The 26,453-nt window shown below is 40.5% G+C and overlaps 1 protein-coding gene across 2 annotated transcripts in view; it reads right to left on the bottom strand.

Annotated features, from left to right (window-relative positions):
• Window positions 1–7,548: 7,548 nt before the first annotated feature.
• babam2 (BRISC and BRCA1 A complex member 2) overlaps window positions 7,549–26,453 on the bottom strand; it is a 70,341-nt gene continuing 51,436 nt past the window's right edge. For both annotated transcript variants that reach the window (XM_010736383.3, XM_010736384.3), the window contains exons 8-12: window positions 16,575–16,674; window positions 10,296–10,366; window positions 10,088–10,170; window positions 9,848–10,001; window positions 7,549–8,507 (exon numbers count right to left, since the gene is read on the bottom strand). In XM_010736383.3, coding sequence (XP_010734685.1) covers window positions 8,444–8,507; window positions 9,848–10,001; window positions 10,088–10,170; window positions 10,296–10,366; window positions 16,575–16,674 — 472 coding nt within the window. In that variant the 3' untranslated portion in view covers window positions 7,549–8,443. The remainder of the gene's footprint in view (window positions 8,508–9,847; window positions 10,002–10,087; window positions 10,171–10,295; window positions 10,367–16,574; window positions 16,675–26,453) is intronic.

Genomic DNA, 26,453 nt, shown 5'->3' with positions numbered 1-26,453 from the left:
AAAATACCAGGACGCTCAGAATGGGATTTTTCAATTACAGGGGGACTTAACAGTAGGTTTGTGGCTGTAATTATCATCGTGGTGGTGTTAAAAAAAAAAACCCACATACCCTTTGGATGGTATTAAAATCACTGACCAGTACACGTCTACTCCTGTAGAGAAATGAATTGACAACCATGCTGGAAGCTCTGTGAGACTGTAGTGAGGTGTTGATGGGCGCTAAATCAGCATGCTAACATGCTCACATCCATATAGCCACGTTGCTAGTGTGGCTAAAAAGCAACGGATCAACCCACATTCAAGATGTGACAAGATCTAGCAGGGCAGTTACTACAAGATTTCTCCCATGAAATGTAAGAACATTTCAAGTTCTCAAAACACTTTCCAAATGTATGAGAGAAATCAACACTTCTTGCCATTTTTGGAAACAAGGTAGAATCAATATTTATGTTAATGACATTCAATAATATGTTCATGTCATCAAAGCAGAGAAGATAATGACGATATGTCCTAAGAACTCTGTCTCTGTGGTTTAAATAAATCCAACATTGGACACTTAACTGTATTAACCTGTGGCTGAACAAGTCATCATCATCCATTTCTTTTTCCCTTATCATACGAGATAAGCTGAAGCAGAATCAACATTTGGACAACACAGATGACCATTGAGTTTGTAACATTACCCATGGGTTTCTGTTTAAAGCTTGCCGCCATGTTGACGGACGAGTAATCTGCAGTCACTACTGACTGTGATGTATGCAGACACCTGCCAATCAAGGAAGACATCCTGAAACGATATTGTCTCAATGGAACAACGAAATACATAAATGAAGGGATTGGCTGAGACTCTTGTGCTTGAACAGTCATCGATCAAACAGAAATGTGGAATTTCAGGGAAGAATGAGAGGAAGGAGGAGGTTGATCTTCTTCCTGGGGGTCGACTCCTCTGGTGCGTCCATTCCTTCCAGCTCAATGGAGACTTAATGTGAGTGTGGAAAAGTGGAAAATTTAATTAGGCTGCCAAGGGGGGTTTGTGTCACTTGGCATGAGCCATCCCCCACCCTCCCACCATCAACCTCCTCCTCCACCTCCCACCCTCTGTAACCCTTTGCTCTTATCTCATTTGCTGCAACAACCCCGGTGTTTGCGCCTCTTTTTGTGTTTTTTACCCATAGTCCTTCGGGACATGACCCACTGGGCCAAAAGAGCAGATAAAAGTCAACAGTTTACAGTTGCACAGAGGTTTCGAAGCGGGTAAGACCTTATGTGGCGGAGCTGCCACTGAGCACTGATGTGTGGATACACTGAAGCAGTGTGGCTGCTGAATGGAGGGAAGGGCAAACACACTGACTGCCATTTTCATCTGGCTGTGTGACATCATAATACAAGGCTACTGACACTGCTGTTTTATTTTAGATTGTTGGTCATATGTAGGCTTTTGGATAACTGTTAATATCTAATGACCTCATGCAAAACTGACACAATGTGACAGCAATGTTGAAAGTAGCTGCTATTTTCACACATTTGTGTGGATTCAAATTTTTAATAAAGTGACACGGCTACCCAAAGTTTGATGTTTGGCTTAATTTCCTGTTTTGTGCCTCGTTTGCTGGCTCTGTCAAGGTGCTGTATACAGTCTAAAACTTCAACCCACATTAGTTGATATTGTGTTTTTATGGTGCAAAGTCTAATCAAATTTCTAAAACCAATTGAAATAGATTCAACCTGGGTTTTTGAAAGGTCCAGTTCTCAGGATTGGGTTGCACCAGCTCGTCATACTTGTTTGTAATAATAACATTTAAACAAATTTTAAGCTTGTGATTTACTAAATCCCTGATGTACTAAAATTCCCTGATGTTTTCCTGCTGCTCTGCATCAACTCTCTTGACCAAGTTTCCTGATGGACAGTAAACTGCTCCCAACTGTAGCTGCTGTTAGCTAACGTTAGCTCAGCTTGTTAGCCAGGCAGCCAGACCATGAGATCAGAGCACCGGTGGAGTGTTAGTGTTTTTATCACAGCTGCTTTTGAAACACCTGTAAGAGGTTTTCAGGCCGGGAGCCCGGACAAATACTGACAGGGAGTGGAGTTGGTGTTGTGCCAGAACCTGAGCTGGGTAAGCAAGCAATGTAACTCGGCTCAGCAAACTCTATGAACATATAGAGGGAGAGGTGGAAAGACTGAAGAGGATGTTAATGGAGGAAAAGGAGAAAGTGACGAAAGGAAAAAGAGCAAATCTGGGACTGACTTGTAGTGATGAAATAAAGTCTGAAAGACAGATGCCGAGCTGGGCTTCTTAACAACAAATACACGTGTACAACAGTCTATATTTACGACAGTAGTATTGCACTCTGAAACTGGAAGGGAAACAAATCGCAAAAACACTAATTTCTATAGAATGCCACTTTAATTTCATGCAGACCATGTGCATAAAAAAAAAACATTTAAATGGCGAATTGAGACAATAGTCAACTGATGCCTAAGCCGTAGTTCATCACGTGGCTGCATCACATCCGTTCAGGCTCAAAAACAAAGTTTCCCTCAACTCGTCAGGAAACATGCTCGTCCCTTGTGCACTCTTCCAACTTCCAACACATGGATATTTATTTTTTAGAAGTGGTGGTGGGGGTGAAGGGAAGCGGGAAGGGGTGGTGATGGAGGGATGAAAGAGTCTTGTCACATTACATGTACCTGCCTGTGCACGTCTTCACTTGCGGCTGTCATCTCACCTGACAGGTCTATCAATGTCCACGGCTGATCAGAACGCGTCCCTCAGCCTGACAGGCTGAACCGACAGGGTTTGCAATCCAGACTGACAGCTCCTCAGGTAGCTGGTGGAGGGAAAGAGGGGAGGGGGAAGAGAAATCTCGGGCCGAGAGAGGCAAGACAAAAGCCACTGTGGAGTAAAAGAACACACATACAACAAGAGGAGTAAATTAAAGTCGGTGAACACCCTGAAATAATCCACCCAGCATGACAGATTTTATTGCCGCTTACCTGATTTTCATAAAACCATCTGATAATAAAGTGATTCTGAGATAACGCTTTGTGACTAAGCGATTGTTGCCAAACATTACCTTTAAAAACCTCCATTAAAGCCCTGAAATCCTTTTTCTGCCATGGAAACACAGGCTGCCAGTTTGAGTATTTTTGAGTAAATTGAGTCTCATCTTTTTATGACAATCAACCACATTGAACCAATGCCAAACTGCTTGCTTAACGCAGGGAAACCGTATGCCAGAGAAAAAACACCTGCGGGATGTTCTTTGGTTAACCCATGAAAGGTTTAAATCAAGTGTCTATGATCGCACCCAGGGGAAAATAAGGAGGGAGCGCTCCCCCTTTGCCGCCTCTGCTCTTTACCCTCTTCGTCTTTATCTTGTCAAAAGCCACCGAAAACAAGCCCATCGAGAACGCCTCGACAACACGAAGACGAGACAAAACGGGAAAAACCTACAAGCTCCAGAGCGAAGGCTCATTTGATCAGCTTAACTACGCTCTCCTGGCTTTTCATGTACGAGGAGTAATTAGCAATTAACAATCAGGGTTTAACTAGATCCAGTTATTATCTGTAAGCAAGAAGGGGGGGGAAGAAAAATATCTTCCACTTTGACTTGGGAGTGCATTAGAATTCCTGTGTTACTCGAGTTTGATAAAAAAAGGAGAGTGAGGGACCCGAGCAGTAATACTCTCATTTTCACGACATCTCTGGGCCATTTTTTTCCTCCCAATTCCCAGATCAAACAGGCTGTAACAAAAGGCCCCAAATCCCCCCTCCGCTCTCCTCCTCCTGCTCTCTCTTTCCAAAATTAGTTAAGCCTCTCAGCTCCATCATCCTCAACATGGCTCGCATCAACAACCCTACGCTGCGTCGCAAATGCTGCATAGCCTCTGAAACCCCCTCCCTACACGATGAAGGGAGATGGTGGGTGGGTGGGGGGGAGAGAAAACTCCCCATATGCCACTCTGAATTTGTACTTACAGACAAAACACAAAGTACCCCACAGTCACAAGAGTTTGTGATTTCATCCCCCCCTCCTTCTTCTTCTACTTGGCCAACTGTTTGTCTTTTGTCTTTTTCTGGGGGAATATGTGAAGTCAAAAGACTGCTGTTCATAGAAGTGAAGACGGAAAAATGAAAACAGAATCAGGCGAGGCTGACAGGTTTGGTGATCCGGACGCGATGACTGCAAACAATCTGTTCGCCGTTGCTGCTCTCTGACATATTCAGGCCTTTTGGATGCACCTTGTTTCCTTCTGATTACCTCATCCTTGCTGCTGCCCCAGCTGCTTACCGTCTCTGTTTACAAGGTGGTGACTCAGGCTTTTCAATCACTTTTTTTACAATTTCCCTCCTTTTCTGTTATCATCTTTCCATAAATACTCCCTCACTCCTGCCGCAACTTTATCGTCCTTCTACATATTCTCTACTCTTCAAAAGTTTCCCCGGCGACTCGCCCGACTTCTGAGGTGAAGCGGGGTGAGCAATGCCCAGAGCTATCTCTGTGTTATTGCCCAAGAAGGTGCTCTTTGTTGAGCTTTAAGTGATCCTGTTTCACACACTTGTCAGTTCTCCGGGCTGGCAGGTCCTCGCTGCCTCCGAGCTAGCTGCTTATAGGGTTGTCACCAGAGCAGTTAATGTTAATCTAATGCTAATATTCCTGTTTGCCAGCTTCCCTCTCAGCCGAGGACACCTGCTCCTGATGCAGACGTCATCAGGACTGCAGCATCCACTGTATGCTCATTATTTTGTTAGTTTGCAGTCAGGTTAGTGGTTTCACTACCAACAAGGATTGGGTGGACGTGAGATTCTTCTCATCTTAAGCAGCACAGTGGAGTAAATCATGGTTAAAACAAAGCCGGGGTACCATTCGATGGTTCTTTCATCCTCTAAGGAAAAATGAGCATTGCATCTTCAATTATTCATCACATGGAGTCCCAGTCCAGCAAAGTATGAACTCACAACCAGACCATGAAAAAAACCCACCAAAAAAAAACACACTCATCAATTTAATCATCCCCTGTCCACAGATTCTAAGCTAATTATTCCAGCCTTTAATTATTCCATCCAACTGCCGTTGAGATCTCTTAAAGACGTCTGGATTAGTGGATTTGGGAGTATTAGCTCGGAGGGTTGGCAGACCTCTGCACTCTGATTCAGGGGGCTGAGAAACACATCTTCAAAAGGTACCTTGAGCAGCACCTTCACGGGATCATTACACCGGATAAATCCATGTTAAGTTGCTTAAAAGCGTGTAAAGGTGAGCCATGTTTAGGTTGCAGACACTTTCGAGGGAGGAGGCTAACCGAATGTGACTTGAACATTGCAACAGTGACACAGGTTAAGTCTCGTCGGAAGGAATTGTTTACAAGTTACTTAAAGGGCTTATGTCAAGTTGGGTCAACATCAAGGACTAAAGAAAACTTCGGGAGTGAATAATTTCCCCCAGATTCAATCGAAGTTGGCACGCTTGCAATGTCATGGTGTGTATTCAGAGTTCAAAGTTGAAGGTACACCTTTTAATTCTCATGATTCGATAACTCGTTTATGATTTCATCTAATGTAACCCCTCGATTCTGACTTGACAGGCCGAGGTTCACGCACAGGTTCCACAGTGAATTTCACTTCACCGCTATTGAAAATCATTTGCAACCTTTCGAGTGCAAAGTAGCGATGTCTCGAGTCGGCTGTCAAGTTAAACTCTTCTTTGCCCGTGCTTGTTGCCCATCAGCCTGCTACCCCCTCCTTTGAAACCCCCTCCACAGATCTCTAAAATGAGAGCTCAGCTCGTCCCGCGGCTGACAGAGATGTTCTGAAAACAGGTCGGGAAAGGTTAGAGCAAGAAACATGGAGCGGGGCAGTGAAAAAGACAAAAAGAATCTTGCTTTTTAATTATTTTATTAAGAGCCTTGATGCTATTAAATGCCCCAGATACATTCACCCTATAGTTCTCAATTAGACTTGACAGTTGCTGCCTTACCAACAATAAATATAGCAAAAGGCAGCGCCTTAGGGCAGGAAAGACCCCTAACTATGACCCTCATATTTAATGATGAAAACAAGCAAGCGCACACTCTGCCTCGCTCAAGCACATTCATGTGCGCTCACACACGCACACACACACACACATCCTCTGTTTGCTGTGGCTCCTCGTTACACAAGCATGTTGGGGCATGAAAAACAACAGCATCTCCAGGGTTTATAAATGCATTAGAGTATAAAGGTGTAGAAAGAAAAGTACACCTTCACACACTTTGAGGGCAGAGAGTCATTTTAAACTTTTTGATTAAAGTAGCACAAAAATTATGAAAATTGTTTCCCTTAAAAATTTAATTCATTTAAATCAGCAGCATCTTTTGTTTCCTGTTTTTGGCCACACTAGTGTTATAGCTCTTGTGCACCATCTGTATGGATGACATTGGATGGAGGAATGATAAAAATTTGATTCATAACCATTTAGAAATTTGGAAGACATTGGTGTTCCCTACAAGATGATTCCCACATTTATCTGAATTCCTGCAAATTTAATGTGTGTGTGTGACTAATGGTAATTTATAAGAATATGTAAACACGCTAACATTCTAAACTTAGACTGTAAACAGGGTAAACATTACCTGCTAAATCGCACGTCACCATTCATTCATGTTAGTATTCAGCCCATAGCATTGCTGTGTGCTAAATTTGGGGACATTTTACAGTGAAGTTACAGTGCGCAACTAACCCCTAAATCCCACCGGGCATGGCTGTGACACGTTCGGGGCCGAGCTGCGGCTGATCGTTGGCTGTTCTTGGCAATGATTGTGATTCCACCAGAGGCGATGCGGCACGTTTCAGAAGTAGCTCTATGCTCCGTGGAGAAAGAATAGCTGTTCTATTTTTGACGGAAACACAGAGCAGATCAACTTGACCGAAAGTCAAACACAGGAACGGTCAGTTTTTAAAATAACAAATCCTTTTGCAGACTTCCAATTGCTTCCCCTCCTGGTGGGATGTGAAACCTTGTGGAGAATGGCCGAAAACAGCGTGACTGAGACGTCACAGAGCCGTACTCAGTGGAATCCAGAGATAATTAAACACCTCTGACCTCACAAGACCTCAAGATAACCATGAGGTTATCTCTGTAGACATAAAGGGACTGTTCTAAGGTAACAAAAGCACAAAAAAAAAAAAAAAAACATATGCGTAGGTGATTATACACAAATAAAACAAGTACTTATGGATATTAAAATTCATTCCTTAAATCACATAAATCTGACACACTGGACCTTTAATATTACACATATATGGAATAAAAATATACAAACATAGACTTATACCCTTGCATCAGCCAAGTGATAATGCTAATTATATGATTATAATGATAATTAAGTCATGAATGTAATTAAATTAAACCCAAACGTGATGATTATAGTGTTACATTATTATTATCAACTCTGTAATCATATAAATGTCTTGGTGTTGTGAAACTTTCCCACGTCCCCACTCAGTGATATCAAAGAAAATTTCCAAAACAAACAGTGCAGACAAAAGACAAGACAATAACAAACTGTCAGCGTGAACAGACTTCTTTACTGGGTAGAAATATGGACAAAACATGTCAGTAAAAGACTTAACAGGGCGCTCAATGGTCAAATGGAACATACTATTAAAAGGCTGAAAACTGGTTGGGAGATGATTTTAACATCCACAGTAGGGCCATACTGGACAATTGCGTGAGTGACACAGACAGTTTTGCATTGTCCCTACAGCTCTCTCTGATTTACATGTATTTAATAGTTTACATACTGTTTACATATCAACAAATATGTGTTCGTAGCACAGCAGCTCTGGATGAAGTGTCGTGAGTTCAACCCTCTGTGGTTTGACGGCATCGTTGACCCAACGCATTTAAACAATACTCATTTTTGTTAGGTCACACTGAGTTCCTGTTAAAGTTACTCTTAAAAAATAAAGACCGTTTACTGTGAGCTGGAAACAAGAAAATTCTTAGACATGAGCACAATGTTCACGTGTCTGTTATTTTTACATAATCCTTCAGAGGTGGAGGAACTTAATCACCACATCAACAGCACAAATTCAGGGTGTGCTCATTTCTGACAGTTTTATTCTGTAAAAGGCTTTAGCTGGAGCAGTTTTTGCAGTGCCCGGACAACGTCTTCTAAACTTCTACACCTAAAGTGGCTTCTCACTAAAACTAAAATAAAAAAGTGAATATTCTACGAGGCAACCGTTTCAAGGTCAAACTGTGGAATTCACAGAGTCGGTGTGCAATAAGCACACTGTCATTCTCACTGTGCTGGTACAGTACAGTACATTTAGACAAATGAAATTCTGTGCATACACATATACAGGTACACAATGGCATGCGCAAACACACGCACACACACATTCACATACACACTCCCACAGGCAACTCTCCAGGCATGTCATTAAGCTAGAGAGTACTAGAGTTTCCCGTTGGCAAAGGCTCCCTCTTGGAACTGAGGGATAAAGCTCTTGAAGTACGCCCTGGGTGAGAGACAGAGAGTAGGAGGGAAAGAGGGAGAGAGGGAGGAGGGGGAAAGAGAGAGAGAGAGAGAGACAACAGCAAATAAAACATCGAAATATGACAATAATTGTGTTTCAACTGCTTCAAAGCAACCAACAATTTCTCTGGGACAGCCCCAACCACAGCATGTATCAAAGTACAGATGAAAGGCAGACTGTGTTTACAATTACAACTATACATGTGATATCTACTCTCCATGTGTTACACAGGAGACATTAAAAAAAACACACATTTAAGCACATATTCAGGTGGTGTGTTCAGGTTTGAGAGTGTGTGTCGTATTTTTGGAAACATGCTTATTTGCCTCTGTGCGGAGACTTTAAAGAGAAGTTCGATGCCTCTCTCACATCTGTTGGTTCAATATGCAACTCAGCTTAGGATAGTTTAACTTTAACTGTCTAAATTTCTTATTTATTTCATCCGTACAATAAAAAGGTGTGGATTTATTGAGTTATGCGCCACTATCTGTTGGCTGGATTGACTGCGACTTCCTGAAAATAGCGCCTCTTGAATCTTACAATTCAAACTTCAAAAGGCTACATTTTTGGGAGATTTTTTTTTGACATGTTTAAAATGAAAATCAAGAAAACTCAAAAACAAAACAAAAAAAAGTGATCAAAGCCTTTCTTTACATTGTTTTTTCCAAAGACACCTTTTCAAAATCTCTGTGAGCTGGTGAGCAAAAAGTGAGCATATGAATATTAGAATAAGACCAAGGTTGAAAAATAGTTTTTTTCATTTTGCTTTAAACAATCTTTGCTGACCTAAAGCCAACAGACCAGGATCCAAAAGAAGAGGTCAGATTTCTTTTTGTGTGTGTGGAGACATTCAGATAAATAAATCAGAGAATTACACAGAGGTAACATATGAGCAAAACAGATTACGTAATGCCTTCTGCACCTTCTGCAGTCACACAGGTCTTTCAAATATTTACAGCAGTTATCGACCTTTGCCGTGCAAAAAGCAAATACTTCTCAGGTTGTAGCCGACGCCTATAGATTTACTCTAATGGGGTCATTCCAGTTTGTTGATATTCCCAGATTTTTATCCCACCTTCAATAAACAAACGACCTGTGTACAGTGCAGTCCAGACAACATGGTCTTATTATATCACACATCTAATACAGATCATACATGATATTCAGCATAATAAATGACTTTGTCTGACCTATGAGAAACAGTTTCACCTCTGGCTTTTTTTAAGCAGATGCCCACTATATTTCAGTCTCCCTCTTGTTTAAGTGACATAAGGTGTAAAAAAAAATACATATAATTTACAAAGTATTCATTTACTACTCACTTGGCCCTCTTTGCCATCTCATTGCCGTCCCAGCGAGGGCTGTAGGGATATGACTTCTGCACCTGAGAATAGAGCTGGCCGCTGTTGGTGAAGTGGTACACAGACTGGAAGGTGAGGGTGGGCTGGTCCCTGGGGAAGTACAGCGGGAGATCCACTAGAAGAACGAAGGAGAAAGAGTTCAGTATCAATCCAGGCACAAACAGACCACGGTATGAATGTGTGTGTGTGTGTGTGTACTACCGTGTACTAGGAAGCAAAAGTCCTTCCACATGAGTAGAAGAGTGAGTTTTGTGAATCCCTCTGCATCATACTCCACCATGCCCCTGCAACACACACACACATTAATTTCAATACTAGGTTTTATTTGACACCCACGGGACCTTTTCGTTGAATGGACGCATGAATGATCACTGAACGCATGCTTCGAAGGAGGATGTGGTTGACTTACGTTCCAAAGTGGCTGAGAAAGGCAGCGATGTACTCTCTCCTCTTATGATAGCCTTGGATGACATACTGCACCTAAAGAAAACAAAGTGGAAGGTTCAGCACACGTGATTAACTAAACTATTTCTGATGGAACGGGGAAACAGAGGGCGGAAAGCTGTATATGACTGTAAAACCTGCTTTAAGGGTGACAAACAAATAATCATATTTCATGGAAAACTATGTCACATATAAATCCAGACCGTGACACACCCAGAACTGAGATGTATATGAATATGTGCCAAAGGTCTGTGCTGCGGTTCACAGTACAAACATGGGTTCACCAAGTTGACTGCTGTAGGGTCTGAATACAGGCCAGTGTTTATCATGCTACAGAACAGGTTATCTGTAGCATTACAAACCATACCTCGACATGTGATTCTCTCACATTACTTACTGCAAATCCAGTTTTCTGGATGAATTATTGACCGAGTGAAGCTGCAATGAATATTCAGGCTGCTCCATACCACATGTCAAAAAAGCATATGATTGCACAGCAGACCACTAGGATAATTTTTAAACACCTAGCAACACTGGGTCACTCCCTTAAAGTAGTACCTGCCCAAAGAGTCAATAGACTCTTCAGTAGGCTCGTCTCTAAACATAGAAATTCAAAACAGTCACCCAGGCTAACCCAGTAAAGTACAGTGCATGATAATGATGCTGATTGTTAATGAGTTTCATATATATATTTATATATATCCTCACAGAACGGAACACATTCTTTAAAGAATTTCGATACTATTTTATATGTGGCAGCTAAAAGTGATATAAAACATGAAACCGAAGGGGAGATAACAAGAGTGCATGATTATAACTGTATGTCTTTGAACTCTGGCCTGGAGGAACACCCTTGCAGCGACAGCATTTATGCATTTCCTGTTTAATGAATGAGAATATTGTGGTTTATTATCTCATCAGCTGCATTCCCCCCCGTTTTATCCCCCTCAGCAAATGTCCTGTCCACACGGTTTCCGGGACTTTCTTGACCCCGAGTTATTTCCTTATAGGCAGAGCTAACTCTTAAGTCTGTGCACAGCTTGAGAGGAAATGCTGGCAGCACTGTACATGCCAGCAGAGAGGCTTTCTGAGTGAACCTACCCAGAATGTAAACAATAACTTGGCCTGCAGAGAGATTAAGAAAGGTGAACTTTTTAATGGTTGCTTTCATTTTAAAACCAGACAGCTCAGAGCACAAAAGCAGTATTAAGTGCAGTCTTTTGTACAGGCGATTTTAAATGTCACAGAAGTACAAAGTCTACAGCTTGCCACTTGACAGGCAAATAAGCTGGTGTTCAAAGCTCCACCATACAGTCTGGTCAAATGGGCCTAGAAAAGACTGTGCTGTGTTAATTTTAATATAATTTCTACAGTTCAGTTGACCTTCACATTATGTCTTATGTTTTGAATGTAGATAAAACATGGTCACTGTTTCAGTTTTCCTTTCATTGGATGAGCTTCGTGTACATTTAGCAACCTCGTGGATCATATTAGAAAAGATGTAAAAAAGCTGTAGTGCTCGTCTTCAGCTTAAACACCGCAAAGCAACTACTACTTATCAGCAACGGTCTCATAAATATGCTCCACACAGGAAGGTCTCAGCATGAGCGTATATAAAAGTGAGACATTAAAGATTCTCACACACAAAAAAGAAAAACACACACATAATACAATACATTACTCCACATGTACGTTCCAACACATGCACACAAGAACAAGTTCTACGACATGTCTTTAGTGCGTGATGACAGGTGTGATTAACCATTAAGTTTAAAAGAGCAGAAGCTCTGGGCTTGCTTGACTGTTGAGCGTCGTGGGCAGGTGAGAAAGCCTGCAGTCAGCCAACCAACCAGCCAACCAGCCATGAAGGTGACCTGCTTCATTAACTGAGCAAGACTGAGCCTTAGCGGGATGGTTATACCTGGGTTAAGCTCAGATTACTGAACAACACAGAACAGAGGGGACAAAATGCAACAATGTGAAATTCATATCAGTGGGAATATTCTTAAGTTATATACAGAGCTGTGTTGCGATAGTCTGTCGCATTTTGGATCCCAGTTGATGAAACATCTGGATCTGCTAAACTCTGAGGCTGAAAAAGCAACAACAAAAAAAAATCTCCACATTCTTTGTAGCAAAAATGATGACAAGCACCATAAATGGCAGATTACACTGTATCACATGTGGCTAATAAATGAAACATCACTGAACTTTGCTCTCAAAAAACTACTTCTCTCAAAAAAGAAATGATCTAGCCCATGACCTCACATCAATTTCAGGGAAATTTCACATTTTGCATGCTTTTTTTTTTGCATTGTGTTCTGCGTCCTAAATTGGCTAAGGGAGAACCGCACGTGTGTTCTGCGTCCTGATTATCTAAGGGAGTACTGTACAAAATGCGTGTAAAAAGGTGTATGAAGGCTGATATCTATCTATTAATAGCTCATTATGGTATGTTTATACAATGATGCACTTTGTCTCTTTATCAGATAAGGGATTATCTAGCAGCTACACTAATATTTTGACGTCAGGTAGGTAGGTGTAGAGTGCTTTAAACATCTGTTAACAAGTTTCCTGGTTATAATGATCTGTCTGGGTAAAAGTGGAGGAAACAGCCATGATTTGTACAAAGGATTTCCTTTTGGAAACAAGAGCAGCTTCAGAGATCACATATCTACGAGATGTAATAAACGGATCCTCTGCTCCAGCAATGCAACAATAATGTGATAACGTAACATGATATTGGTGCCAGTGCATCTATAATGCATAATCAAAGTCTGTGCTGCAGTTATTGATTATTTGTCCCGGCTCCTAAGCAGTCAAAGAACTCACAGTAAAACTGAGGTTCATCTGAGGACAGGATATGCCATGAACACAATGCTGCCTTTACCCACTGCTACTGTTCGGTTGTGATTACTCATCAACCATGTATGAATGACGGCATATTTGTGAGTGAAAGAGGAAAGTTGTAATCTCTGACACACATAGTCGTGTGCGTGACGGGTCTCATCTCTGCAAGAGCTCTTAAACACAGACACACATTGTGACTCAGCCTTCTGTTCAATTATGTTTACATGGGACAGCGGAGGCGGCAATTTTAGCTTTCTCAAAAGCTGCAAGGCCACATACTCAATAAGCTGTTTATCTAGTTACACTGCATGTGTGTTTGTGCCTGTTTCAAGGGAACTGCAGATCACTGAACTTTCCCACCCATGCTGAGAAAGGATTTCCCGCCCCCACTGTCACTGCGACTAGCGAGCCAAGTCTTTTTATTGGCTGCCTAGAGCTTTGAATGATGCAAGACAGGTGATCTTGCTCTGCAGGTATTCAAACCTGCCTGCACCCATAACTCCCTCGCCCGGGCATCCGTTTATTGTCTTTGTGCATGTGTTTGTGTGAGAGTGTGATGCAACAGTGCCGGAAGTGCTTCCTGCTGGGTGATTAAGAAGTCTTTCTCGGTCATATCACACCACCCCGCCTTTAATATTATAAAAGTGACTAATCTGATATGAATACCTTTTAAAAATCCTTTTAGTTGATTTACGTGAGCATCAAACTTCGAATACTATAGGAAAATCACTAAAAGAAAATCACTTAAACGAGCTGGAATGAGTTGCTGCTTTAAAATTGATTAATGATATTTGATATTAATGAAACACTTCAATAGTATACTTTGAATTTTACATGCATTTCAATTTGCAAAGCATCATTATGTTTTTTCATTATAAAAGTGCTGTCTACAGGTTAGGAAGCTCATGACGCATTTTTAAGTTTCTTATCTACTCAGCTTCTAGGAAATCATCTCAAACCCTTCGCTCTTCAGTTGAGCGGAGAAGTCACTGTATTGATCAATCTGTCTGATGACTCATATGTAATGCCAGCCACCTCTTTGACACATAGATGCCCTTTCAGAATGTTATTCAGTCAGTCAAAAAAAACAAGTGTTAGGTTGGTTACGACTCAGCCTTCTGGGAAAAAAAAAAAAATGACTGAGACTGAGGTTTTACATCCACAACCTGGATGTAAAAATGCTAGTTTATGATTATAAATCGACAAACTTGCAATTAACTACATTTTGCAGAATTTAAAACAAATCCCAAATGTGATATTGTAAATGTAGAATTTCAGGAAAAAAACCCAAAGCGTTTTAGTTAGAATAACTTTTATATCAAAGGCGTTTTGAATTGTTTTACCACATCTGATCAGAAGCAGACACCACTGAGACTTAAAATTAGAATTGAATAATTGGCTTGCAATCTATTTACTTAGTATATAAATTATACCAAGACACTTATTTTACACTTCAAATAAACTGTCACCATCATCATTTGCGGCCTGTTTACTTCATCACTTCATTAATTCACAGTGGCAGCTGCAACCCCTGTACCAAAATGTTACAAGAAAGTCGACATCTGGTGCAGTTTAATTACACTGCTTTCATTAACTACGCTCAAGTTTTCTCTCATAAGCATATTTCTTACTGTACCTGACAATCACCATCATGTCGAAAATAGGGTGAGCAGCTCGGGTTGATTTCATTGAAATGGCCTAAAAGTAACTAATTCTTTGTGTAAGTTGATCACATAGGAGATGACCGAGAACCTGATCAGGGCTTATTAACTTCTGAAGCTGAGTCATTGTTTTTTATTTTTTTTAAATGATGCAGATGCCGTCTCATAATATATAACATTGGGCTCAAGCACAACCAACATTGCTTACATGCAGTGCCTTACATGGGTAAGAAGCTAACAGGTTATCATGTTCTGAACTTGTGATTCACCGTCTGCCTGCACCGATGATTTGTTCAGCCGTTTGAAGTAAAACAGTCGACTTCACAAAACAGGTGACTCCTATTGTACTGTAAGAAAGTTACACTGCCTGCAAACAGCCTCATCTTCACTCACAGTTTTTCCATTTTCACTGCTGAATACAAAATGCTTCCACACATCACATGCAACTTTCAGATTATTTGGGGTCATGAAAATTTCTGAACCTCTCAGCTATTGTTGCCAGCGTATTTCTTACAAAACTAACTGAAATAAAATAAAAATACACAGTCTTTGTCAATTTAGTCAAATATGTCATGAAATATGGGCATTGAGAAGGCATATTTTTATTGAGACTGGGATGTGTGCATAACTGGGTCAGTTACCTTCACAAAGTGTTGTGTTTGCATTGAAATACCTATCCTGACAAATAACCCCCATATTTAAAACAAAACAAAAAAAACCCAACCCAAAGCGAATACTGAAACTCATCAAAACTAAACCAAAACCATTTTACACAATAGAAATGAAACTAAAACTGAAATGAAAACAACAATACTGAAATCAAAATAATAACTTCTAAAACATCTAAAACTATAAATGTGGCATGAAATGGGTCAGAGTGATTGTTCATTTTATAAATGTCCCCCACTGGAGTACAAGGACTTTTGTGATTATACACTGAAGATTTTTTATTTGGACTGGTCACGAAAGAATGTGACACACACACACACACACAAAGGACAGTTTGAATTTCAAATGTGCAACAACACACCATGGTATTTAGGCTACTAAAGCCAATGCTGTTTTTTTTTTATAGTTCATGGCTCTGTTGTGTGGGCTGCAGCAAAGCGAGAAGTCACAGAATAATCTTGAAAGCTAGATTCTAAAGAAAGGTATGCTTATTCTTTAAAATAGTGTAGAATAGCAGGGCTGTGGCCTCTGCGACTCTTTCATGGAGGTGGAGGGAGAGGTTCTGACACTACCACTGGACTTAAATACCCATAGACGTGGGGGTCAACCGGGGACGCAAGTGTTCCAGACACTCTGAGTACACCGGTCAGAGTCCAGGTGAATAAGAAGAGATGGAAGGGATCTGTGTGTGCGTTATGTGTATGTGATTGCGAGGGATGGGCAGTTCCCCTGAGGCAAATGGAATTACATTGCATCTACGCAGCATATCTACCTGTCAACCTGCAGAGGCCAAGGAGCGCTCAGACGGCCTATGGAGCTCGGCCAGCACGCCCACGTCGGCAGATGCCAGACAACGTGCATGAATGTGCATAAAAACATTAAGACATGCACGCGCTCAGTGGACACATACTTTGCAGCACTAAAATATAAAACTATACAATAAATGACACACACACACACACACACATACATATATTAAAAATAAGGAATTTTTCTCACAAACACACAATGCAAAACTAACCACACTGTGTACAAGTAAAATGAGTTATACCAAACACATTTACCTTGTTGGTGAGTAACTGGCACACTTGAGGAACGTAGTCGATTAGGCATCCTCCACTGGGGAATGCTGGGATATGAAGTGCTGATGAGCCTCCTAGAGCACTGATTGAGTAGAAAAAAGTCAACAGTTAGCCTGTAAATACATTTAGATAACACAGACCAGAAAGTTACACCAGTGTTGTAAAATTATTTGGGACCATTTGTGTGAATTAAAAAAATAAAGGACTCTTTAATGCCTGTGGCGTTCTCTTCATTCCCCTTCGCTCGTTCATTTATTCTTTTGACGTTCTCCTGATTCAGTCCTGCAGCACAGCTCCATTAGTGATTAGTGCATGCTCGTTTAATCAGGAAATCTGCTGCTGCAGCTCCCCAATGACTAACCAAGCGAAGTAGTCACTCCCTCATTTTTTTTCTCATCTTGGGTAAAAAGGGGAAGAGAGGGAATACCCTGAGGATGGGTTAAAGGTCTTAAGGAAGCGCTTATTGGCTTTTAATGCTCATTTTAAGACACATAGAGCAGGATTTCTTCTGCTGCTTTCTATTTTTATTTCATTCTTCATTATGGCAGCAGGAAAGTCACAGGGCATTTACAAATGCTGTTATGTCATTAAAAGCAATGCCAAAGTGGATCAGGTTAAGCATGCATGATGCATGTGGATAGCCTACATCATGTAACATAGTGTCAAATGTCAAAAATCATATATGTTGGCATCAAGCCCCAAGGGCTTCTTCTCTAGTTGTTCAGGAAGTCTATGATTTTTAAAAATGTAATAAATGTATCTCAACGTGAAACAACAACAGTGAGTCCACAGAGCACGGTCATGATCCTGTCAATTCCATCGCATCATCCCTGAGCTGTTGTTGAGCCTTTTGAACCACGTCACGCCTCAAGACGTGACTTGCAAGTCAGATAGCAAGTTTTACTGATCAATTAAAGACAAATCTCACGCCAAAAAAATAAATGGAAACTGGGCAATTAATGTCCAAGGCTAGATTCACATCAAATAAGGCGTTGTGGCAAAAGTGCTACTCATGCCCATTCATGTGAATGGGTGAGTTAGCTTAGACACACGTGTTGGAGGCCGCAGGGAAAACCAAAAGAATCAACTCTTGGAGAAACTTGAAGAGCCAGCGGCGTTTGAGTGAGCTAGAGAGTGAAATGGGAGAGGGATTGGTCGTAGCAAGAAAGCTGGTGAATCAAAGAGATAAATAACTTTAAGCGAAAACACTCAAAGTGAAAGTAATTGGGTAAAAAACTAAAGTCTGAGTCTGTTTTCATACATCACTGCTCCTCAGTTTGATCAGAAAACAGATCAGATCTTGTTAGTCACAATCATTCGAGGATCAGTGCTGACTAACTATTCAGTGAAAGCTATTAAAATTGGGTAGAGTATTGCATGAGGGATCAAACTTGAAACTTTTACTTGTGAAAAAGATTTGCATAACTGCAAATCAAGATTAACTAGAAGCTTGTATGACGATAAAGAAACAGTTTTTGACTGAACTTAATTTTGTTTTTTTTGTAACTGACTCACACTAAGTTTAACATTAGAACTAATTCACATTTATTTTAATGTTCAGACAACTTTCTTTTTTTTTAATCATCGTATTAATATTTATACATCGTACTGTAAAGCGTGATTCGAGATGATAGCAGAGCTGAACCAATGACCCAAAGGCATGACTTTAATGTTAAATGTCAGGACAGAAGGTAACATCAGACTCTGACTTTACAAAGATTAGATGACATGCATACAGGCTTGTGCCACGATGAACAAAAAAAACTTGACAGGCAAATCATAATTAAAAAGGTTCAACTTCAGTTTTAATAGTCAGATCACACTCTCGGGATTATGAAGTGAAGTGCCCTGGCTATGAAGACGCATGAACTGCACACACTGGTGGCAGGTAGGTTACAGTGATTTCAATCCGGCTTTCAGTAGTTAAGATAATTTATTATTAAAATGTAGGAGCAATTATACAAAATATATATTCATTTATTTAACTTCTATTCTATATTTTGAACATTTCTCACACAGCAGGTGCATGAACAGGTCAGAGTCTTACTGATATTTTTTGGTTATTGAAGCATTTCAGGGTTTCAGTGCCTTAACTGTTAATCTGTTAGAATTATGGCCAATGAGCTCCAGTTGAATGTACAACATGACAAAAATGTTATTTTCCATATTTCTTTGTTTCCCTGCTGGTCTGATAACATAACAAACTCTGATTGTTATGTGAAGGTTAATTTCTTTAATCTGAATTTAGAGTTTGCTTTGTTTCATTCTGGTGCCTGCAGCTGCAACTCAAGTATTATATTATGGAGACACACGCTGGTTATGGTATTATTTATTTCTAACAGTTTGGCCGATCTCCAAAAGACACAACTACATTCAGTAGAGCATTTGCCAATAATTACTGGTCACCGGGTCAAGTCTCCTCAGCCTTTCTTTAAGGCTCAAGTCAATTCGAGTCTGACTTGAGTCTCAAGTCTACAGCTCTGCATCATCCATACACAGCCACAAAGAATCCGCCTTTTTCTCTCACGGTAATGGAAATATTTTCCTCAGTCCTGAGAATTACACAATGTTGGAAATTCCAAAGAAATGTAGTGGGAGTATCAGGGAGGAAGGTGGAGCACAGCACCATGCACTGCCTTACTGTCATAACCAAAAACCACAGATATATGGGAAAATGATGTGTTCGCAGGGGTCATGAAGGTCAGCAGTGACTGGACTCATACTCATGACTGTAATCACACAAATGGTCTGCGGTGAGGTGAGGAGTAAAATAACAAATTAATTCTAGAAAAGAATGTGTTAAATATGTGAGTTTTTACTGACTTCACTGAAATTAAATAAAGATAAGGACAGCACATATCCACACATTTCCAAATAAGTTTTGGCTTCAGATCGCTGGTGTAAGTTTAGTCTTTTTGCCAAATGAAGCTCAACTGAATATTAATATGGTCTTATTCACAGAGGAGCCGTGCAAACTGTCGAAAAGCCATTTTCATTGTCAAAATCCTTTTCTCCAGAACTCCAAAGCCACCATTTACACTAGGCTTTGTGCACATAATTAGCATTAGCCTGTGCATTTTGCCGTGCACCAACAAATGGTCAATTGAAAATGACTTGCAGCAACGAGGAGAAAAGCCTTTGAAAATGAAAATCTAAATGATGCCCTATCTATCCTCCCACATACCTAAGAATAGCTCCATATCATTCAGATGGAAATGCGGACAGAGGCACAAAATAGATGGTGTGCGTATCTGTTCGTCATTCGTTTGTGTCGATGGCAGGCATGTGAACAAATGTGATGCATTTTGGATTTCAGTGGTTTTGCCTGTGGAACGCTTCATTAAACGGAGGGTGATTAGACAAAGGCATCTTTTGCTAGTTTGATGCAAATGTTAAGTGTTTAACTAAAACTTGACTATTTGAAGAATTCCAAAAAGTTGCTGAGTTTTAGGGTCCAAATATTTCCCTTATACATCTAGACCAACTTAACACCTACTCAGTTTATTTCCATCCATTCACTCCTGGAGAATGAATTTTATTTGACTAAATTTAAATATTTGAAGCAAAGGGACTTTCATTTTGTGACGATTCTGACAGCCCCTGTGGAAAAAAACAGTAGTGTTTCCACTGCTTTGTTTCATTCATTTCAAGGTAAATCTGACCAGGTGGCAGGCATTAAGAAAAACCATACAGAAATACCTTGCTAATGGTCTTGTTTCTTTATGTAGGTCGTATGGAGCCATCATTATTAAATTTGAACTTTCATGACCAGTAAAAACTCACTGCATGAATTTAAATAGAACAACATTTGGAGCTAAAAGTGCAATGCATTGCAGCAAGAGAGCAATTAGGGCTTAAAACCAACATTCAAAACATCGCAATGGCACAAAGATTTCGGGCTACGGCAGAACATGTATAAAGATCTGACATAAAGAACACTGCAATAATAATTTTAAAAAAAATAAGAGGGGAAAAAAGTAGTTTTCAAGTGAGATTTCAATGCAGGCTGGTATTTCACTTTCCTTTTTTGTGTTCAGTTCCAGTAAACTAAAGCTGAATATGTTCTGTTTTACAATTGTCAGGCTGATGTGAAGCAGCTAGCCACTCCTCAAGGAGGTCAAGGCAGCAAAAGATTTTGTAAAGACCGATAAAAATTTCGGTAAATGTCCTATCTTACAAATTCAAGTTTGAAACTCTTTTTTTTTTAATGTTACTTCCACCTTGAACAGACCAAACAACCTCAACAGAAAAACATTTTTGGGCTATGAACCATTTACATAAAAGTTGGGCGGGCAAAAAGAAAAATCTAATTTAATGGGTCTGTATTAGTCCCTAATCTTAAGCTAACAATAAATGCTGGATCGTAGGTTAACCATAATGCAATTATGAGCATCTTTTTATTAGACACTCCCTGTCTGCCTGGGTCTTTCTAACTCCACACCCTCTGTTTGTAATGCAGGTTTCTACAAATTCTAGCCTCTGAGCCCAACCCTGGTGACATCATGAGGGTTATTTTATAAGACTATATTATACAATGTTTTCAAAGGCTGAGTAGTACTCTCTGCGACTTGGAAACTATTCTTTATGTATAGAATCACTGGAGTTCCCCTTTAACCAGACTGTGGGCTGAGGGAACACTGACCAAAGTGATGCTGTAGGTGCCGAGGTTAAAAAAAGGCTTGAGAGAGCCTAAATCTGTATGTCTGATACTTAAAATACATCAAGATCTTAATCTTATCTCAAAATATAACAGGTAAAATGTTCCTAAAGTGATATGATATCTTTATTAATAAGCCGTTTTCAGTATGAGTTTAAATTGTTTAAAATTGAGTTTCCTGTGGGTGGGCTCAGAATCTAGACATAACGGTGTTTTACTTTCCAAGTGGCACCCTGAAGAGTCCCCGCTTCTGTCTCCGCTGGTGACACGGCTCTCAACACTACCCACACATACTGGAGTCATCATGCCGACATGCTGCCTAACACAACCCCTCTGAGCAATGCAACCTACTGTATGACATATTTACAGTAGACTGTGGTACATGCATGTGCATGTAAACACACACACGCACCGTACAGTGACAGGGCTGCCTGTGACTTCATCAACCAGAGATTATCCTGTGTGACTCAGGTGGATGGTTATGAAGCTCAGTTTGTTTATTTGTGTGTTGGTTGCTGTGTGTGTGTGTGTGTGTGTGTGTGTGTGTGTGTGTGAGAAAGAGACAGTGTGAGAGCAGATAAAGGCTCAGTTGGAGAGAGGACAGACATGATTCATTAGCAAAGTGAAAGATAAGGCCAAGCAGAACTGTTTGGAGATTCAAATGTAGTTTCAAAGAAGCAACATTTCCATTTTGATTGCCTTCTTCATTTCCTAAAGCCTGGGGGTTCCTCGGATGCCCACATATGACTCCGCTCGTTGACTGTTTGGACTAAATAACATCCTATTCTTCCACTGTGAGTGGACGAGGCGCCTTTGGCCTATGGCAATAGGAGTCAGTAACCTTTCTGTTATGAGGTGACCATCCTGGCATAACAGTGCCGAATTTTACTCAGATTAACTATTCATCATCCATTTAGATAAAACCAGATTAATAAGAGCCTCAGGCTGCAGCTATTACACACACTCGCTAGTATTTGATGAGGCTGGGGAGCATTTTCCCGCTGCAAACTATCGCCCTGTCAACTGGCGGCTGTTGATGCGTCTGGCAGCGCAGGGGCAGCTAATGGATTCGCTGGTTTACTAATCCTTTAAAACAAAATATATGTTGCTGATGAATTTGAAACGCGTGCTGCAGGTGAGCTGGCTGATGCAGTTTGAGCCACCAGTGACAGTGACAACAGTGTGTTCCATCACATTCTTACTATGAGCAATGACAAACACAAAACATCTGCAAATTTTGCTCATTTCACATTAGAGATTTCATATTTCTTCGTGCTTCCTCTTACCGCTTTAACATTAGCAGGGCTAAAATTGTGCATCAGAACGTTGCAACATCTAAATCAGAACTGGACTGGCGGCTGTGGGGTTGTTTGCTTAAGCTGCTGCTGACTTTGCTGAGTTCTGTAACGTTTTTACTTGTTTTGATCGTTGCTAATTCAGTCACGGATATTTCTTTGTGATTTAAAAAGTCGATACAACTTGAAACAATTTTTTACAATTGTGTTTATTTAATGTGACTTTGTTATTATTAATACTGTATGCCTGCATTTCATCAGCCACTACTTTTAATAATGTCTCATTTTTGGTGAACATATTTAGCATAAACACATACTGTGTAGTAACCACGAAGGGTTTAATGTGGCCTATATATATTATATCTTATATACTATTTTATTAAAATATATATATATATATATATATATAATATCTTATATTAATATATATATATATATATATATATATATTAGAGAGGAGAGATGGAAGCGAGAGAGAGAGAGAGAGAGAGAGAGAGAGAGAGAGAGACGAAAACCTACTTACAATAGCGAAGCATCCTTACCTCACTGAGATGTATAGATAAACACCCATAATGCAGAAGTGTTCAGACAAGAAGGAGGAAAAAGTGTCTGTGCTTACATCTCAGACTGTTGAGTGGGTTTGCCGGGTTACTGGTGAATTTATTTTATCAGACTGACAATTTCTGCCTGTGACAAGACGCTCACAAAACCTTGAAAAATATCTGATCGAAATGCAAAGATTTTCAAAGGCTATAAAACACCTCTACAGACCCTGAAGAAGGGACACACACAAACTGTACACCCACACAGGCACATGCACACACACACGCATCAGCAGGCAGGCAGGCACGTACACACACACACAGACACCTAAAGGCAAATGCAGATACACAAACATAAGTGCACTGCAGCCTAAAACTGTCTCTCTGTGTTGATTTTTCTGGGCTCCTAAATCTGGTTTGGGGGCAGAGACGGTGCCCACTCGATTCTTTTATGCAATGCAGCAGGTTTTCTGGGGGAAGGAGAGATGTATCCAACTCATCTCATGGGCACGGTACAATCAGGTAAACGAGAAGCAGAAGTGAAAATGAAAAGAGCGATGAGTCTGGTTGCAAAATGGTCGAAGGAGACACAAAAGCAATCAGGTAAAGAGAGAGAGAAAAAAGGATTGTGCAGATGTTTGGTTGCTGAAGGTTCAAGAGCTGAATCTGAATTAAACACTGACATTTCATTTGCAAGCAGCAATGAACCTCAAATGAATCTCATTACTCACTCAGACTAATACAAATAAGAGCTCAGTAAGCCATACTAATGAGTATTTCATTGCTGCAGCAACAACAACAACAAAGCGTACGCGTAAAATAAGAAAAGATATGTAGAGATGTCCTGAGCTGATCCTAATCAGTACCTAGACATATTTTAATGGATCTGGATCGTCTAAAATAAAACCCATACATCTGATCCTCTCTTTACTGTATTCTGCTGTCCTGTCCACCTCAGTCTGCCCGCGTTGCAGCGCCGCTCGGCTTAATGACAGCTGGGTTCTACAGTGCAATATTTCACTGCATGCGAGAGTGAAAATTAAGAGTGTGTGAATGTGAAAAATGATTTGACTGCACCAGTGATTGACTGTGCTCTGACACCAGCGTAGGCAAAAATCCGCTGAGCTCCGACAGTAACGAATCCGTTGTCTGGGCTCTCTCATTAGCAAAGAGCAGTGTACAAAACATTCAGGTTGCAGCTTCTCATTTTTAGCCGCCACAAACCATCACTTTCACCGGACAAAGTGACAAACGTCTCAGACAGCAGGTCATGTCAGCTGTCGCTAATTAACGTTAATTCCGTGAGTAACTTAATGGCAACTGTTGTCGAATTTATGAGCTCTCTGCAAAACCGGTGTCAGTGCTCTGCCAAATATTGTAAATGGAACAATGTAACAACACTGTACAAGTGTCAATAGACCGTCATCTTCGCTCTAGCTGATGGCTTCATGCCAGGAGTCACAACCTTTCCTTAATATATCAATAATTATCAATTAAGATCATTATATTTGTATGCATGTATATATAAAATCTCTATAGAAATCTCCTTCTCACCCCTAAAAGTGAATATTGGGTGGATTCATATAATGAATGTTAATGTTTTTTGGCATCTTACTATGAATAAAAAGCTCTCTTTACAGCTCAGTGAAATGATAAAAAAACGGAAGTAAAGACAGGGTTTCCTGAAGCCATAGAAGCATACCATCTATGTTAGTTTGATTCCTCGTGTGAGATTTATGTCAGAAAATTCCCCAGGGACGGATGTGTTTGATCTGCATCTTCTGAAATTCTCTGCCCAATCCGACAGAAAGCTTTAATTGGACTTGTCTCTTTAGGTATATAAATCTAAGGCAACACACTCCCAACACACTTGATACTAGTGACCAGACTACTGCCCTCTCTCATAACTATTGTTTTTGGCCTGATCGTAGCACAACCTCCACTGCAACACTAGTTGTTGCAAGAAATCATTTGGCTTGACAACAAATTTCAGCCAAAGACGCCTCCAAAGCAAACAACTTATACTTTCACCAAATGTCTACATCTATTTAACACTTAACCGCAAGATTAAATGTGCAGAGAGGGAAAATCATTGCAGCAACTCTGTGCCTAGGCAGCCCATAAAACATTATATAACAGTATATACAGAATAACGGTTATTTGACTTCTCATAATCAATAATTTCTTCAGATAAAGAAGAGACTACGGATGCACAGTCCCATCAAAGACAGGGCCGATGCAACCGTCTACATACACATTAATGGTAAAAATGTGGGTGTCTGTCAGGGTATTTCAACATCTTTTTCTTCCCCCTTGCCGCTCTGTAAGGCAGAAAACATTACAGTGATCATCCGTTTGAAGACAGGGGAGGAAAACGTAACAGATAGAGAGTAAGAAAGAGAGAGGAAGAGGGAATAGAAATAGAGGTATAACACTGTAGCTCAGGGGGCTTACGAGTTTGCGTTCAGAGCTCTTAGATCCGAGCCTCTGCTGAAGAAGAGTAAAAGTGAGATATCAAACAACTCAGGAGTGATGAAAGAGAAGAGTAGAGAGGTGGAGGAAAGAGAAAAGGAGAGAGAGGGAAAAGCTCTCCTCTCCCGTGTGTTGTTTTTCTTCTTCTTTTCTCTCTCTCCTCGCTGCGTTTCAGTCGAGCGAGGGACGACCTTGCTGGGTAGAGCACAGCTCTTCTCTCTCTTTTAAGTCCCACTCACTCTCTCGGTTCCCTTTGAGGATCAGCCAGAGGGATCAGCAGAGGAGAGAGAGTGATAGAAAAACGGAGAGAGATGGAGAGAAAAGAGACAGGCGGCAGACATGTGAAAAACAGGAGGGGTATGGGGTATGTGGTGGGGGGGTTTGGAGATATGACCGAGGACACCGGAGTTAAAAACTGGAAGAAGTGAATTTGGAAAAAAAAAAAAAGTGAGACAGACAAGGCAGCAGTGAAGCATAAAGGAGCGAGGGATGGAAGGACAGACAAAATGATCAGAAATTATATGACAAAAAGGAAATATGTAGATGGGAATAGATGTATCTGATGATAAGACATAAGACTGAAATCCAGCAGTACCAGAGCTCAAATGTTGTCTGTGGTTGTCCACAGCTTCTGCACTCGGTTAAAGGGTTAAAGTTAAGTTCAAAGTTTAAATATTTTTATGAAATCTAATACTAGTTTTGTTATCATTTATGCCATTGTTCAGCAATAGCCAATAAATCTCTCTATATAGTAGTTACAGTGGTAGTGGCAGGGTCTGCCATTCTGGATTCAGATTGTCTACCTATGCATGTGGGATTGACACGAAAACGATACAGCGTGTAATCCAGGGTAATTTTATCTCACAGCTAATAGCCTCGCCGTGTCCTGTTCACT

Source organism: Larimichthys crocea, chromosome XXIV, assembly GCF_000972845.2.
Source record: "Larimichthys crocea isolate SSNF chromosome XXIV, L_crocea_2.0, whole genome shotgun sequence".
Taxonomy (NCBI): domain Eukaryota; kingdom Metazoa; phylum Chordata; class Actinopteri; family Sciaenidae; genus Larimichthys; species Larimichthys crocea.
The sequence above is the reverse complement of the archived record's forward strand: the minus strand, read 5'-3'. Positions and strand labels throughout refer to the sequence as shown.